This window comes from Mobula hypostoma, chromosome 11 (assembly GCF_963921235.1).
Source record: "Mobula hypostoma chromosome 11, sMobHyp1.1, whole genome shotgun sequence".
NCBI classification, from domain to species: domain Eukaryota; kingdom Metazoa; phylum Chordata; class Chondrichthyes; order Myliobatiformes; family Myliobatidae; genus Mobula; species Mobula hypostoma.
The window spans coordinates 81,919,522-81,935,431 of record NC_086107.1 but is presented as its reverse complement, the minus strand read 5'-3'; the positions used below and the strand labels follow the sequence as shown (position 1 = coordinate 81,935,431).

At 47.6% G+C, this 15,910-nt stretch overlaps 1 protein-coding gene across 3 annotated transcripts in view; it reads right to left on the bottom strand.

Annotated features, from left to right (window-relative positions):
• The window catches only part of LOC134353873 (serine/threonine-protein kinase BRSK2-like), a 288,528-nt gene that overhangs the window by 18,642 nt on the left and 253,976 nt on the right, over positions 1–15,910 (bottom strand). For 2 of the 3 annotated variants that reach the window (XM_063062367.1, XM_063062368.1), the window contains 4 exons: positions 13,251–13,348; positions 12,091–12,241; positions 4,808–4,868; positions 9–612 (listed from right to left, as the gene is read on the bottom strand). In XM_063062367.1, coding sequence (XP_062918437.1) covers positions 9–612; positions 4,808–4,868; positions 12,091–12,241; positions 13,251–13,348 — 914 coding nt within the window. The remainder of the gene's footprint in view (positions 1–8; positions 613–4,807; positions 4,869–12,090; positions 12,242–13,250; positions 13,349–15,910) is intronic. The other variant, XM_063062369.1, reaches the window with a different exon arrangement.

The window sequence follows — 15,910 nt, the reverse complement described above, 5'->3', positions numbered from 1 at the left end:
GGGCTCACCTTGCAATTTCCTCCGATGGAACCGTGGCGAGCCAAGGAAGCTGTTCTTGATGGAGTTGAGGCGGGTCCTCCAGGGTACTCCTCCAACCCCGGGGCTGGAGGGCGGCGTGGCGTTGGGCGTACTGCTGGGGCTCTCCTTTGGCGTGTGAACGGGGGTTCCCAGCGGGGTGGGGAGGGGACTGCCTCTAGGGGAGGGGTGAGGGGTCACCTGTGTGGCAGGGATAGATTTGGCGCTGGTTTTAGTACTTGGGAAAAAACGAGCAGGGCCAGAAGGAATGAAGGGGGGAGAGGGGATGGGGTGGTGGGGGGGAGATGGGGTGGGGTGGTGGCTCTGGGGGGTGTGGGAAGGGGAGGTTGCTGCAAGGTTGATGGGGAGAGGGTTGGATCTGATCGGCTGCAGTGGCTTCTCACTCAGGCTGGCCTTGGCCGGCAGCGTTTGTGTCTTGGGGTCAGGCTGGCGGTGATGGTGGTGGTGATGCGTGAGTTTCGATTGCCACACGGTGCCAGGCTGGTGACAGAAGTCCGCACAAGCGTCGCGCTCGGGTGAGGCGGGCGAGAAGCTAAAGACAGGGCTCTGAGGAGGGACAGAGAACTTACGGATGGGCTGAGTGTTATGGAGAGGAAAAGTCACGTGGAAGTGAATAAAAACAAGAACAGCAGCTTTCAGCAGCGAGGCACAACAGCACAGCGAGAAAGGATTGCAAGCACACAGAAAACGACAAGAGATCCCATCAAAGGGAACTACGGCCCTGGACCTGGCGATGACTCCACTGTTTCTCAGTCCCGGGCCAAAACTCTTCCCCCCGCCCCCCACAAAGGCTCCAATGTGGACAAGGTGCACAACCAAATATCCTGGCTACACCTGCCAGCCATTAATCTCCGGGGACAGATGGCGGGCAGCGTTTCTCTGTCAGAGACAAAGCTGGGAAGTCCCAAGGGATTTTTATTTTGCCTCACCGAACTGCAAGGTCACCCGGATGTGCTGAGGGAAACTCTTAAAAATTGAGATACTTAGGCTCTCCCCTCACCACACTGCTTGAGTGTGGAGTCAACACAGGGTCTGAATGAATGAATGCAAGGTCAGCAGAGAGGCAGGAACAACACATACAACCAGTCAGGGACATTTCCCAACAGCTGGAACTGTAGAACCGTATAAGCCTTGTACAAGGACACAGGATGGAGACTTGTTCCTTCATCCTAATGAAGCATTGTTCAGTCACCCTGATGGATCTTGTCCCATCACCCCTGTAGATGGCTGTTTAGTTATTCCTATGGAGCCTTGTCCCATCACCCATACTCCCATCAATTGTAGGTACCTCAAAACACCAAGACATCCCCAGGTCCGAGTGCACAAGCAGCAAAACCAATAGACCTGCCGAGACAACCGAAGTGAACCCAGCACAAGGCGGAGGAGCTGCCAGAGGCACGCGCTCTCCATTATGGGGTGTGGCGAAACTCTCTGGTGGAAATATGAAACCCATTGAGAATCCCACCCTGCTCATGACACCACATGTAAGGAAAGATCTTGGCATTTGACCAAGTTCTTGCGATTGATTAGATATTTAATCCTCGTTATCCTGCTAAGGATTTGCATTCATTAGCTGAGGGAAGTCTGTGATGTAAGGGTACCTAACTATCCAAGGGCTGCATTGTTGTAAGCAAGCCAAGGCAAAGGCAGGAGCAGAGAAAGCTTGTGTTGATGAGAGCAAGTGCAATCATCAAATCGTTGTGGTGGTCATCACCACGTGCAAGGTGCCAATAGTGGTCAAAGAGCTGGGCTTTATGGGGAAGTCTAACAAGATGTGGAGAGAGAGAATATTTGGAGGGAGTTTAAAAAATAAAACAGAAACTGTTGGAAAGACACAGTGAGTCAGCTAGTATTTGCAGAATAAGAAATATTCAATATTTCCAGTCTATGAACTTTGACCAGAACATTATGCAAGGACAGCAATAGAGTTAATGTTTCAGGTCGATATTGTGGTCAAAGATCATCGACCTGCTCACTCTCATTCTTTTTCTACAGATTCTGCCTGACCTACTGAGGGTTTCCAGAATTCTCTGCTTTAATTTCAGTTTCACTTTTGGCATTTTACTTTAGAGCCCAGGCAGTAATGGGCTAGATCCAGAAATGGTTGAGATTTGGGAAGGAGAGAAACTGTACCTGGCCCACAACATTTTTCCATTCCCTGGAAATTTTAACCTCAACAGAGCTGGTGTGTATTATCAGTACTTTCGAATCACTGAGTGATGTAATGGTGCACTGAGTGATGTAATGGCGCCAGCAATTAACAATGAAATTAATGCAAAAACACTTGTCAGGGCTGTGGAAAAAATGGCTGAAATAATCGCAGGGGAGCCCTGGTTGAAACTATTCCCCGTGGAGCAGTATTTCAGTGACGCAGATCACATGTGAGCAATGATACCTGAGACTGGGCACACAACTCTGCAGCGCCTCCCTGTGGATAACCAGTCTAACTGTAGTCCTTAGCAGACTCCAAATTCTCCCAGAGACACAGTCAACCTGGGCAAAGCATTTGCTAAACCCTTCTTCCTTTTCATATTCTCCACACTCTCAGTAGCTTTAGCTATTCAAATCTCCAGCATTCCTAGTTTTTCTGTTGTTCATCCTTGTCTCTGTGCTGAACTGAGGCTATGGCCTGCAATTAACGGGCAGGATTGGCTGTTACTGGCCTTCTGGCTGTAGACTCACTTTTGTGAACTTCAGTTTGGAATGTTATTTGCTTATTTTTATTGTTTGCATTATTTGTTTTTTTCTGCACACTGGGTGTTTGACAGTCTTTTATTATGAGTTCTATTGGGTTTCTTTGTTTTGTGACAAATATCAAGGTTCTGTACTTCAATGATGAATTTAATGTCAACTTTGAACATCAGAATGAGGAAGAAATGTAATCTATGTAACTTTGAGCATGGAATGATTGTTGGTGCCAGACAGGGAGGCTTGAGTAGCTCAGAAACTGCTGACCTGGAATTTTCACACAAAACACTGTAGAGTTTACAGAGAATGGTGTGAAAAACAAAAAAAAAATCTAGTGAACAGCAGTTCTGTGGGCAAGAACACCTTGTAAACGAGAGCAAGACTGGTTCAAGCTGACAGGAAGGTGACAGTAACTCAAATAACCACACATTACAACAGTGGTACGCAGAAGAGCATCTCTGAACACACAACACGTTGAACCTTGAAGTGGATGGGCTACAGCAGCAGAAGGCCATGAACATACACTCAGTGGCCACTCTGTTAGGTATGTAATAAAGTAGCCACTAAATGTATATCTGGGTGGACATTCCTTCTTAACTCAGTCAGTCTTAGGGAATGTGGGTTGACTCACTTGTTCACTAATGCTGGAATTAAATTAAACCGCGGGACCTTTGTCATTTAGAGGGTAATTTAGTGGAGGTAAGGACCATCATTTCAAGGTGCTGTCTTGTGTAGGTAAGAACTGATGCAACTTGAGGCAAAGATTGACCCCACCTTATTGAAGCAATGCTTAAAGCCTTATTGCTTGGGTTCGCTGGAGGTTGGTGGCTGAATGTCCTGGGGTTAGAGGACTGTGTCTGTACATGGGTGGCAGGAACGGGCTTGTTTTGATGATGTCGTTCTGTTGCTTGTTGTGTTCTGTGTTGTTCTATTGAGCACTGCGGACATACTATATTGGTACCAGAATGTGTGGAGACACTTGCGGCCGGACCCCCAGCACATCCTCAAGTGTGTTGGTTGTTAACACAAATGTTACATTTCACTGTTTTTTTCGATGTACACGTGATAAATAAACTTGAATCTTGAAGGAAAGACTGATGCAAACTTGTTGAAACAAATACTAACAGCACCTTTCAGAGGTAGAAATTTGTGGCTAATTTGCTGAGGAGAACACTGGTGTCACTTGTGATGGAACCGATTAATGCCATCTTGTTGAGGGCAGATTGCTGCCATTTTGTTGAGGTAAAGATGGATGCCATCTAGTTCAGGTAGGATTGATGCTACTTTGTGAAGGTAAAAGTTGGTGCTGCCTTGCCACCATTTTGTTGGTAACATTGGTCTAACACACACAAAGTGCTGGAGAAACTCAGCAGATCTGGAGGAAAATGAACAGTGGATATTTCGGGCTGGGATCCTTCATCAGGACATCAAATATTTATTTCCCACCAGAAATGCTGTCCGATCCATTGAGTTCCTTCAGGATTTTCTGTGTGTTGATCAGTATCACAGTATCAATGATGTCTGGGGGAGAGGAGGGACAAACAGCTGACTAGGAGGGGCAAATGGTGGGGGAGTGAGTTCAAAGGCACTTGACTTCTAGAAGATCCCAACATCTCTATCCAGGTTCCTGGACAGCAATCAGCCATTTGGGCCAAGACTCAACATCAGCTGGCTACTTGCGACAGCTCAGAATAGACCATAGCCCTCAGAGCAGAATTAGGCGATTCAGCCCATTCAGTCTTCTCCGGCAGTCTCATCCTCCCACCTTCTCCCCTCATTACCAATCCATTGCCTATATCCAGGTTTCAGTCAGAATACGTGTACATTGTGCGGTTACAGACACCTGCCTGTTGCTGTGAGTCTAACTGTGAGCTCTATCTGTCTACATATACATTTGAGACTGTGTGCACCTGCGCGTTCCATTCTCTCTACGTCTGCACGTGTGTCTGAGGGTACCCATGCATCTGCATGCATGCATTTGTGTGTGTATGCGCGCGCATGCTGTCACGCTGATGCATTCATGAGCTGAGCCATCAGCCTGCGAAGCGGCGCACAGCGAGACGAGGTTGGCACACACACTTACCCTGGGGCTGCTGAGTGGGCTGGAAGACAGTCCGCAGGAAGCTCCACTGACCGAGCGAGACCTAAGCCCAAGATAAAACAAGGCCGTCACAGGGATAGTCCTCTCTGAGGGCAAATACCGCGCCACACTTCAGGGCTAAACTGCACAGAGGGAGCAGAAAATGTTCACACAGATGTTGCCGGGACCAGGGGGGCTTGGGTTACAAGGGGAGGATGGACAGCAGAGTATTGTTTTCCATGGGAGCGAAAGAGGCTGAGGTGTGACTTACCCAAGGTTACACGTCCATGAATGGCATAGATAAGGCAGATCGCCGATAGTCTTTTTCCCATTGTAGGAGAGTCTGAAACTACAGGTTTAAGGTGAGAAGGGAAAGACTTAAAGGGAGTCTGAGAAAGGAACTATTTCCCACAGAGAGTGGTGGTGAAGTATGGATTGAGTTGCCAGAGGTTGAAGCAGTTACAATTATGGAATTAAAGACACCTGGACAGGTATACGATAAGAAAAGTTTAGTGCAGGAGTTCCCAACTTGTTAATGCCATGGACCAATCCCATAAAGCAAGGGGTCTGTGGACCCCCAGGCTGGGAACCCTTGGTTTCGAGCGATATGGACCACATTGCAAGGAAAGGGGACTAGTTTAGATGGGCATCTTGGTCGGTTTGACTGAGAGGGGCTGAAGGCCCTGGCTCTGTGCTGATTAACCCGTCCCATCGCCTAACTCCACAGAAACATAGTAGTCTGTAAGCACATTAGGAATCTGTCCCAAGGAGTGACCCTGAAATGAGGGTGACCACCATCCAGTGGGAGAGGTACAGATCACCCAGTGACATACCGAGAAGCAGTAAGGTGCCTTTCACTGAAGGCAAGATAGCAGAGAAATGTGTCTGCTAACTGTCCACGACTGCCTCTTATATCCCCAATGAACAATTACCCAACCAAAACAGCCATTTGGCTGGAATCAGTACCATGCTGGCTTTACCCGCCATTGAGGGGCAGGTGACCAGCCCACAGAAAGTGAAATTACGAAGAAAGTACAGCAGCACCTCCACTTCCTTAAAGGTTTGTGAATATTCCGCATGACATCCAATCCTTTCACTTCTATAGATGTGTGATGGAGGGTATTTTGACAAGTTGCATCACAGCCTCGTATGGAAACACCTAATGCCCTTGAAGGGGAGATCCTCACAAGTCGTGGATATGGCCCAGCCCATTACAGATAAAGCTCACCTCTCCACCGAGCACACCTACACGAAGCATTGTCACAGGAAAGCAGTGTCCAGCATCAGGGACCCCCACCACCCAGCTCTCATCTCACTGATCCACCATCAGGGACCCCCACCACCCAGCTCTCATCTCACTGATCCACCATCAGGGACCCCCACCACCCAGCTTATGGTCTCTTCTCACTGATCCACCATCAGGGACCCCCACCACCCAGCTCTCATCTCACTGATCCACCATCAGGGACCCCCACCACCCAGCTCTCATCTCACTGATCCACCATCAGGGACCCCCACCACCCAGCTCATGGTCTCTTCTCACTGATCCACCATCAGGGACCCCCACCACCCAGCTCTCATCTCACTGATCCACCAACAGGGACCCCCACCACCCAGCTCTCATCTCACTGATCCACCATCAGGGACCCCCACCACCCAGCTCATGCTCTCTTCTCACTGATCCACCATCAGGGACCCCCACCACCCAGCTCTCATCTCACTGATCCACCATCAGGGACCCTCACCACCCAGCTCATGCTCTCTTCTCACTGATCCACCATCAGGGACCCCCACCACCCAGCTCTCATCTCACTGATCCACCATCAGGGACCCTCACCACCCAGCTCATGCTCTCTTCTCACTGATCCACCATCAGGGACCCCCACCACCCAGCTCTCATCTCACTGATCCATCAACAGGGACCCCCACCACCCAGCTCTCATCTCACTGATCCACCATCAGGGACCCACCACCCAGCTCATGCTCTCTTCTCACTGATCCACCATCAGGGACCCCCACCACCCAGCTCTCATCTCAGTGATCCACCATCAGGGACCCCCACCACCCAGTTCTCATCTCACTGATCCACCATCAGGGACCCACCACCCAGCTCATGCTCTCTTCTCACTGATCCACCATCAGGGACCCCCACCACCCAGCTCATGCTCTCTTCTCACTGCTGCCAGCAGGAAGAAGGTACTCACTCCACCAGGTTCAGGAACAGTTATTAACCCTCAACCATTACGCTGTTGCACCAAAAGGAATAACTTCATTCAATTTCACTTGCCCTGTCACTGAGCTATTCCCACAACCTACTTCCCTAAACCACTTTCAAGGACCCTTCATCTCATGTTCTCCATATGCATCATTATTATTGTTTTCTCTTTTCCCTCCCTTCCAGCAGTCTCATACAACACTGAAATAGCCCTTTAAACTCATTGAGTCCACACCAAACATCAATACCCATTTTCACAACTCATACTTTATTAAGACGATAAGAAATGGGGGCAGAATTAGGCCATTCACGATGGCTGATTTATTATCCCTCTCAACACCATTCTTCTGCTTTCTCCATGTAAACATCGATGCCCTTACCAAGAACCTATTAAACTTTGCTTTAAATATACCCAATGACATGTTCTACGTGGCCATCTGCGGCAAAGAATTTCACAGATTCACAACCCTCTGGCTAAAGAAATTCCTCCTCAGCTCTGTTCTAAAGGGACATCCTTCCATTCTGAGGCAGTGCCCTCTGGTCCTGAACTACCCCGCCCCCCCACTGGAAACATTCTCTCCATGTCCTCTCTGTCAAGGCTTTCTCTTTTCTCTCCCCACATTTTCATCAACTCCCCCCCCCCGCCAGAATCCACCACCCAACTACATGCTGGGGACAATTTACAGCGACTAATTAGGCTACTGACCCACACGCCTTTGGGACATGGGAGAAAACCGGTGAACCCAGGAGAAGCCCGCACGGTCACTGGGAGAACAGGCAGACTCCACACAGAGAGCACTGAGGTTCAGGTTTGAACCTGAGTCTTTGGTGCTACGAGGCAGGTCTCTACCTCCTCCGCCTATTATCTATGGAACTGTGTGCATTCTCTGAATGTTCCACGATGTTTGGCATGTGGAATGGTTGAGCTTGAATTGTCTTTGTCACCCTGGACCCCTATATCCGTTGGAACGGGGCTTTGGAGGGGGCTACTATGTGAATGCCAATATAACCATATAACCATATAACAATTACAGCACGGAAACAGGCCATCTCAGCCCTTCTAGTCCGTGCCGAACTCTTCCTCTCACCTAGTCCCATCTACCTGCACTCAGCCCATAACCCTCCATTCCTTTCTTGTCCATATATTTATCCAATTTAACTTTAAACGACAACATTGAATCTGCCTCAACCACTTCTGCTGGAAGCTCGTTCCACACAGCTACCACTCTCTGAGTAAAGAAGTTCCCCCTCATGTTACCCCTAAACTTTTGCCCTTTAACTCTCAACTCATGTCCTCTTGTTTAAATCTCCCTCACTCTCAATGGAAAAAGCCTATCCACATCAACTCTATCTATCCCCCTCATAATTTTAAACACCTCTATCAAGTCCCCCCTCAACCTTCTACGCTCCAAAGAATAAAGACCTAACTTGTTCAACCTTTCTCTGTAACTTAGGAGATGAAACCCAGGCAACATTTTAGTAAATCTCCTCTGTACTCTCTCAATTTTATTGACATCTTTCCTATAATTTGGTGACCAGAACTGTACACAATACTCCAAATTTGGCTTTACCAATGCCTTATACAATTTCAATGTTACATCCCAACTCCTATACTCAATGCTCTGATTATTAAGGCCAGCATACCAAAAGCTTTCTTCACCACCCTATCCACATTAGATTCCACCTTCAGAGAATTAGGCACCATTATTCCTAGATCCCTCTGTCCTACAGAATTCTTCAATGCCCTACCATTGACCATGTATGTCCTATTTTGATTAGTCCTACCAAAATGTAGCACCTCACATTTTTCAGCATTAAACTCCATCTGCCATCTTTCAGCCCACTCTTCTAACTGGCCTAAACTCTCTGCAAGCTTTGAAAACCTACTTCATTATCCACAATGCCACCTATCTTAGTATCATCTGCATACTTACTAATCCAATTTACCACTCCATCATTCAGATCATTAATATATATTGCAAACAACATTGGACCCAGTACAGATCCCTGAGGCACACCGCTACACACCGGCCTCCAATCTGACACACAGTTATCCACCACTACTCTCTGACATCTCCCATCCAGCCACTGCTGAATCCATTTTACTACTTCTATATTAATGCCTAACGATTGAACCTTCCTAACTAACCTCCCATGTGGAACCTTGTCAAAGGCCTTACTGAAGTCCATATAGACAACATCCACCGCTTTACCCTCGTCAACTTTCTTAGTAACCTCATCAAAAAATTCAATAAGATTTGTCAAACATGACCTTCCACGCACAAAATCCATGTTGACTGTTCCTAATCAGACCCTGTCTATCCAGATAATTATATATACCATCTCTAAGAATACTTTCCATCAATTTACCCAGCACTGACATCAAACTCACAGGCCGATAATTGCTAGGTTTACTCTTAGATCCCTTTTTAAACAATGGAATCACATGAGCAATATGCCAATCCTCTGGCACCATCCTCGTTTCTAATGACATTTGAAATATTTCTGTCAGAGCCCCTGTTATTTCCACACTAACTTCCCTCAAGGTCCTAGAGAATATCTTTTCCAGACCCAGAGACTTACCCACTTTTAGACTCCTTAAAAGCGCCAGTACTTCCTCTTCTTTAATCGTCATACTTTCGATAACTACCCTTCTTGTTTCCTTTACTTTACACAATTCAATACCCTTCTCCTTAGTGAATACCAAAGAAAAGAAATTGTTCAAAATCTCCCCCATCTCTTTTGGCTCTGCACATAGCCGTCCACTCTGATTCTCTAAGGGACCAATTTTATCCCTCACTATCCTTTTGCTATTAATATAACTGTAGAAACCCTTTGAATTTATTTTCACCTCACTTGCCAAAGCAGCCTCGTATCTTCTTTTAGCTTTTCTAATTTCTTTCTTAAGATTCTTTTTACATTCTTTATATTCCCCAAGCACCTCATTAACTCCAAGCTGCCTATATTTATTGAAGATCCCTCTCTTTTTCCAAACCAAGTTTCCAATATCCCTTGAAAACCATGGCTCTCTCAAACTTTTAACCTTTTCCTTCAACCTAACAGGAACATAAAGATCCTGTACCCTCAAAATTTCACCTTTAGATGATCTCCATTTCTCTATTACATCCATCCCATAAAACAAATTGTTCCAGTCCACTCTTTCTAAATCCTTTCGTATCTCCTCAAAGTTAGCCTTTCTCCAATCAAAAATCTCAACCCTGGGTCCAGTCCTATCCTTCTCCATAATGATATTGAAACTAATGGTATTGTGATCACTGGACCCGAAGTGCTCCCCACACATACCTCCATCACCTGCCCTATCTCATTCCCTAACAGGGGATCCAACACTTCTCCTTCTCTAGTTGGTACCTCTATGTATTGCTACAAAAAACTATCTTGCACACATCTGACAAACTCCAAACCATCCAGCCCTTTTACAGAATGGGCTTCCCAGTCTATGTGTGGAAAATTAAAATCTCCTACAATCACAACCTTGTGCTTACTACAAATATCTGCTATCTCCTTACAAATTTGCTCCTCCAGTTCTTGGTCCCCATTAGGTGGTCTATAATACACCGTTATAAGCGTTACAACACCTTTCCTATTCCTCAATTCCACCCAAATAGCCTCCCTAGACGAGTCCACTAATCTATCCTCCCAGAGCACTGCTGTTATATTTTCTCTGACAAGCAATGCAACACCACCCCCCATCACACCAGAAGCAATGAAATCCTGGAATATTTAGTTGCCAATCACACCCCTCCTGCAACCACGTTTCACTAATGGCTAAAAATAAGGCATCCATTAGTCTTGCGAGACCATGGATCTGTGCCTGGAAAGTCTTCACTCTCCAGGGCACAGGCCTGGGCAAGGTTGTATGGAAGACCAGCAGTTGCCCACGCTGCAAGTCTCCCCTCTCCATGACACCAATGTTGTCCAAGGGAAGGGCATTAGGACCCATACAGCTTGGCACCAGTGTCGTCGCAGAGCAATGTGTGATTAAGTGCCTTGCTCAAGGACACAACACGTTTCCTCGGCTGGGGCTCGAACTCACGACCTTCAGGTCACTAGTCCAATGCCATAACCACTTGGCCACGTGCCCACACACTAATAGCTACAACATCATATTTCCAGGTATCAATCCATGCTCGAAGCTCATCCACCTTTCTTACAATGCTCCTAGCATTAAAATAGATGCATTTAAGAAACTCTCCACCTCTTACTCTCCGTTTATCCTTAACAACTTTGTTATCTTTTTCTTCCTTGTCCCCTACATCTTTGGTCTGAGTGCTCCCGATCTCTGTCCCCTGCCTATCCCCTCCCTCACTCACTGTCTACTAGCTTTCTCTATTTGTAAACTAACCTCCTCCCTCCTCGTCTCTTTAATTTGATTCCCACCCCCCAACCATTCTAGTTTAAAGTCACCTCAATAGCCCTCGCTAATCTCCCCGCCAGGATATTGGACCCCCTAGGATTCAAGTGTAACCCGACCTTTTTGTACAGGTCACACCTGCACCAAAAGAGGTCCCAATGATCCAAAAACTTGAATCCCTGCCCCCTGCTCCAATCCCTCAGCCACGCATTTATCCTCCACCTCATTGCATTCCTACTCTCACTGTCGCGTGGCACAGGCAGTAATCCCGAGATTACTACCTTTGCGGTTCTTTTTCTCAACTCCCTTCCTAACTCCCTATATTCTCCTTTCAGGACCTTTCCCCTTTTCCTACCTATGTCATTATGTACCACGACCTCTGGCTCCTCTCCCTCCCACTTCAGGATATCTTGGACGCGATCAGAAACATCCCGGACCCTGGCACCAGGGAGGCAAAGTACCATCCGGGTCTCCGGACTGCGTCCACAGATTCGCCTATCTGACCCCCTTACTATCAGGAGCTTTATCCACAGATCTCCAACGTAGAGATGCTGAGTGCCGTGTTTACTGCGCACTGATGCTTCCTACTCTGAACGTACACCATTACACCAAAAACAACAACAAGACTCAGAAGCTCCCAAAGATGCCAAATGTCCAAACGCACTCCTGTGGGTCCCAGGCGAGGAGATGCTTCCTTACCGCTGACTATGCTGGACCACGTCGACAGCCCGGCGTGCAGGTACTGGGGATCCGCCGTCTGTCACGCTCAGAACCTCCATCGATTTCCTCTCGGGCCGACGCTTTCCATGTCGGTTCAGCATAGGCGAGTCGACCCGCTTCCTGGGAGGGTCTGAAGGAAGAGGAAGGATGGGTGCCAGTCCGGTTTGGTAGCCACCAAAGTTCACAGTAAAATGTATTATCATATATGCAGTATTACTAAATATGAGATTCATTTACTTGCAGGCACTTACAGGAAAATAAAGAAATACAATAGAATTTATAAAAAGCTATACATAAACAAAGACTGACAAACAACCAATGTGCAAAAGAAGACAAGCTGTGAGAATAAAAAAAATACTGAGAGCATGAGGAGTAAAGGGTCCTTGAACATGTATGACTGAGCTGTAGATCAGTTCAGAGTCGTGGTAAGTAAAGTTATCCACACTGGTTCAGGATCCTGATGGTTGTAGAGTAGTAACTGTTCCTGAACGTGGAAGACTCCTGTCTCTCCTGCCCAATGGTCGTCGCGAGAAGAGAGCATGGTCTGGATGGTGGGATTGTCTGATGATGGATGCTACATTCTCATGCAGCGCTCTGGCAAATCCCTCTTGCTGATCTCCCAACTGCCTGTTTATATATACATTGTTTGTACGTGCTGGCGTGTGCCAAGTGGTTAAGGCGTTGGACTAGTGGATCCGAAGGTCGCGAGTTCGAGCCTCAGCCGAGGCAGCTTGTTGTACTCTTGAGCAAGGCACTTAACCACACATTGCTCCTGCATGTTTATAGCCCAGCGGCGGCGGTTGGTGCAGTATGGACAAGACATCAGCTTGTAACCTGAGGAGGACCTCCGCACCTGCAATGGTGGACCAGTGGAAGTCAGGGAGATCAGCAGCCGGGCCCAAGGGGGCTCAGAGACCTCTGAGGGAGCCCACATTCAAGGTCAGTAGCTCAGCGATTGATGGTTCCTGGAGAAAAATGGTTCGTGGTCTCTGTAGACTCACCCTTGAGAGTGCCAGCTTGTGGAGACATAGCCTCCCAGAGAGTGCCTGACACTCAGGGAACCCAAGCAAGAAGGTAGAACTCTCAGGGGAAGAGAGTGGAAGAAGATACCTACCCTGAAAGACAGCCGTCACACTCACCAACGTCATTGTGTGGAGGCAGATCCTCATCTTCACAGCTAGGATATCGCTCTTTCCGATCAAGCAACAGGAAGTAGATCATTTTCTCCTGGTTTTCCCTGGGTGTGGAGAGGAGATAATCACACTGGTTATCGAGAGGTGCCAGAGCAGTACAACATCTGATTTGCCACCACCCACTGCTCCACAGGTATGAGTGGGGTCAAATATGCATAAAATGTCAAGGGCCTTGCAACAAGCCATCAGTTTGGATACAGCTGGTGAGAACAGAATTAAACTTAGATGTAAAGTGTGGCCGAAGTTAGGGACTTGAAAGTGGGGTTTGGGATAGCATATGAACAGAACTTGTACCAGAATGTATGATGATGTTTCAGTTAGGCACAGCACAAGGGACATCAATAAAATTCGGGCTGTACATGGCCCAGAATACGGACAAAGTATCAGGATATGGACAAAGCATGGGATATCAACAAGGCATTTTGATACGGACGATATGGATAAGGCATCGGGATATGGAGAAGGCATTGAAGGTGTCAGAATATGGACAAGGTGCAGGATAAGGACAAGATGTGGGATACAGACAAGGAGTCGGGATATGGACAAGAAGTTGGGATATGGACAAGGTGTCGGGATATGGACAAGAGGTCGGGATATGGACAAGATGTCGGGATATGGACAGGGTGAGGGATATGGCCAAGGTGAGGGATGTGGACAAGGTGAGGGATGTGGACAAGGAGTCGGGATGTGGACAAGGTGAGGGATGTGGACAAGGTGAGGGATGTGGACAAGGTGTCGAGATATGGACAAGGAGAGGGATGTGGACAAGGTGAGGGATATGGACAAGGTGAGGGATGTCGACAAGGTGAGGGATATGGACAAGGTGTCGGGATATGGACAAGGTGTCGGGATATGGACAGGGTGAGGGATATGGACAGGGTGAGGGATATGGACAAGGTGTCGGGATATGGACAAGGTGTCGGGATATGGACAGGGTGAGGGATATGGACAGGGTGAGGGATATGGACAAGGTGACGGATATGGACAGGGTGAGGGATATGGACAGGGTGAGGGATATGGACAGGGTGAGGGATATGGACAAGGTGTCGGGATATGGACAGGGTGAGGGATATGGACAGGGTGAGGGATATGGACAAGGTGTCGGGATATGGACAGGGTGAGGGATATGGACAGGGTGAGGGATATGGACAAGGTGCGGGATAAAGACAAGATGTGGGATACAGACAAGGTGTCACGATATGGACAAGGTGTCGGGATATGGACATGGAGTTGGGATATGGACAAGGTGAGGGATGTTGACAAGGTGAGGGATGTGGACAAGGTGCAGGATAAGAACAAGATGTGGGATACAGACAAGGTGTCAGGATATGGACAAGATGTTGAGATATGGACAAGGAGAGGGATATGGACAAGGTGAGGGATGTGGACAAGGTGTAGGATAAGGACAAGATGTGGGATACAGACAAGGTGTCGGGATATGGACAAGGAGAGGGATGTGGACAAGGTGTCGAGATATGGACAAGGAGAGGGATGTGGACAAGGTGAGGGATATGGACAAGGTGAGGGATGTGGACAAGGTGAGGGATATGGACAAGGTGAGGGATGTGGACAAGGTGAGGGATATGGACAAGGTGAGGGATGTGGACAAGGTGAGGGATATGGACAAGGTGTCGGGATATGGACACGGAGTCGGGATATGGACAAGGTGTCGGGATATGGACAGGGTGAGGGATATGGACAGGGTGAGGGATATGGACAAGGTGAGGGATGTGGACAAGGTGAGGGGTGGTGGGGAAACTGCTGGAGTCAGTTATCAAGGATGTGATAACAGCACATTTGGAAAGCGGTGAAATGATCAGACAAAGTCAGCATGGATTTGTGAAAGGAAAATCATGTCTGACGAATCTCATAGAATTTTTTGAGGATGTAACTAGTAGAGTGGATAGGGGAGAACCAGTGGATGTGGTATATTTGGATTTTCAAAAGGCTTTTGACAAGGTCCCACACAGGAGATTAGTGTGCAAACTTAAAGCACACGGTATTGGGGGTAAGGTATTGGTGTGGGTGGAGAATTGGTTAGCAGGCAGGAAGCAAAGAGTGGGAATAAACGGGACCTTTTCAGAATGGCAGGCGGTGACTAGTGGGGTACCGCAAGGCTCAGTGCTGGGACCCCAGTTGTTTACAATATATATTAATGACTTGGATGAGGGAATTAAATGCAGCATCTCCAAGTTTGCGGATGACACAAAGCTGGGTGGCAGTGTTAGCAGTGAGGAGGATGCTAACAGGATGCAGGGTGTCTTGGATAGGTTGGGTGAGTGGGCAAATTCATGGCAGATGCAATTTAATGTGGATAAATGTGAAGTTATCCACTTTGGTGGCAAAAATAGGAAAACAGATTATTATCTGAATGGTGGCTGATTAGGAAAAGGGGAGGTGCAACGAGACCTGGGTGTCACTATACACCAGTCATTGAAAGTGGGCATGCAGGTACAGCAGGCGGTGAAAAAGGCGAATGGTATGCTGGCATTTATAGCGAGAGGGTTCGAGTACAGGAGCAGGGAGGTACTACTGCAGTTGTACAAGGTCTTGGTGAGACCACACCTGGAGTATTGTGTGCAGTTTTGGTGCCCTAATCTGAGGAA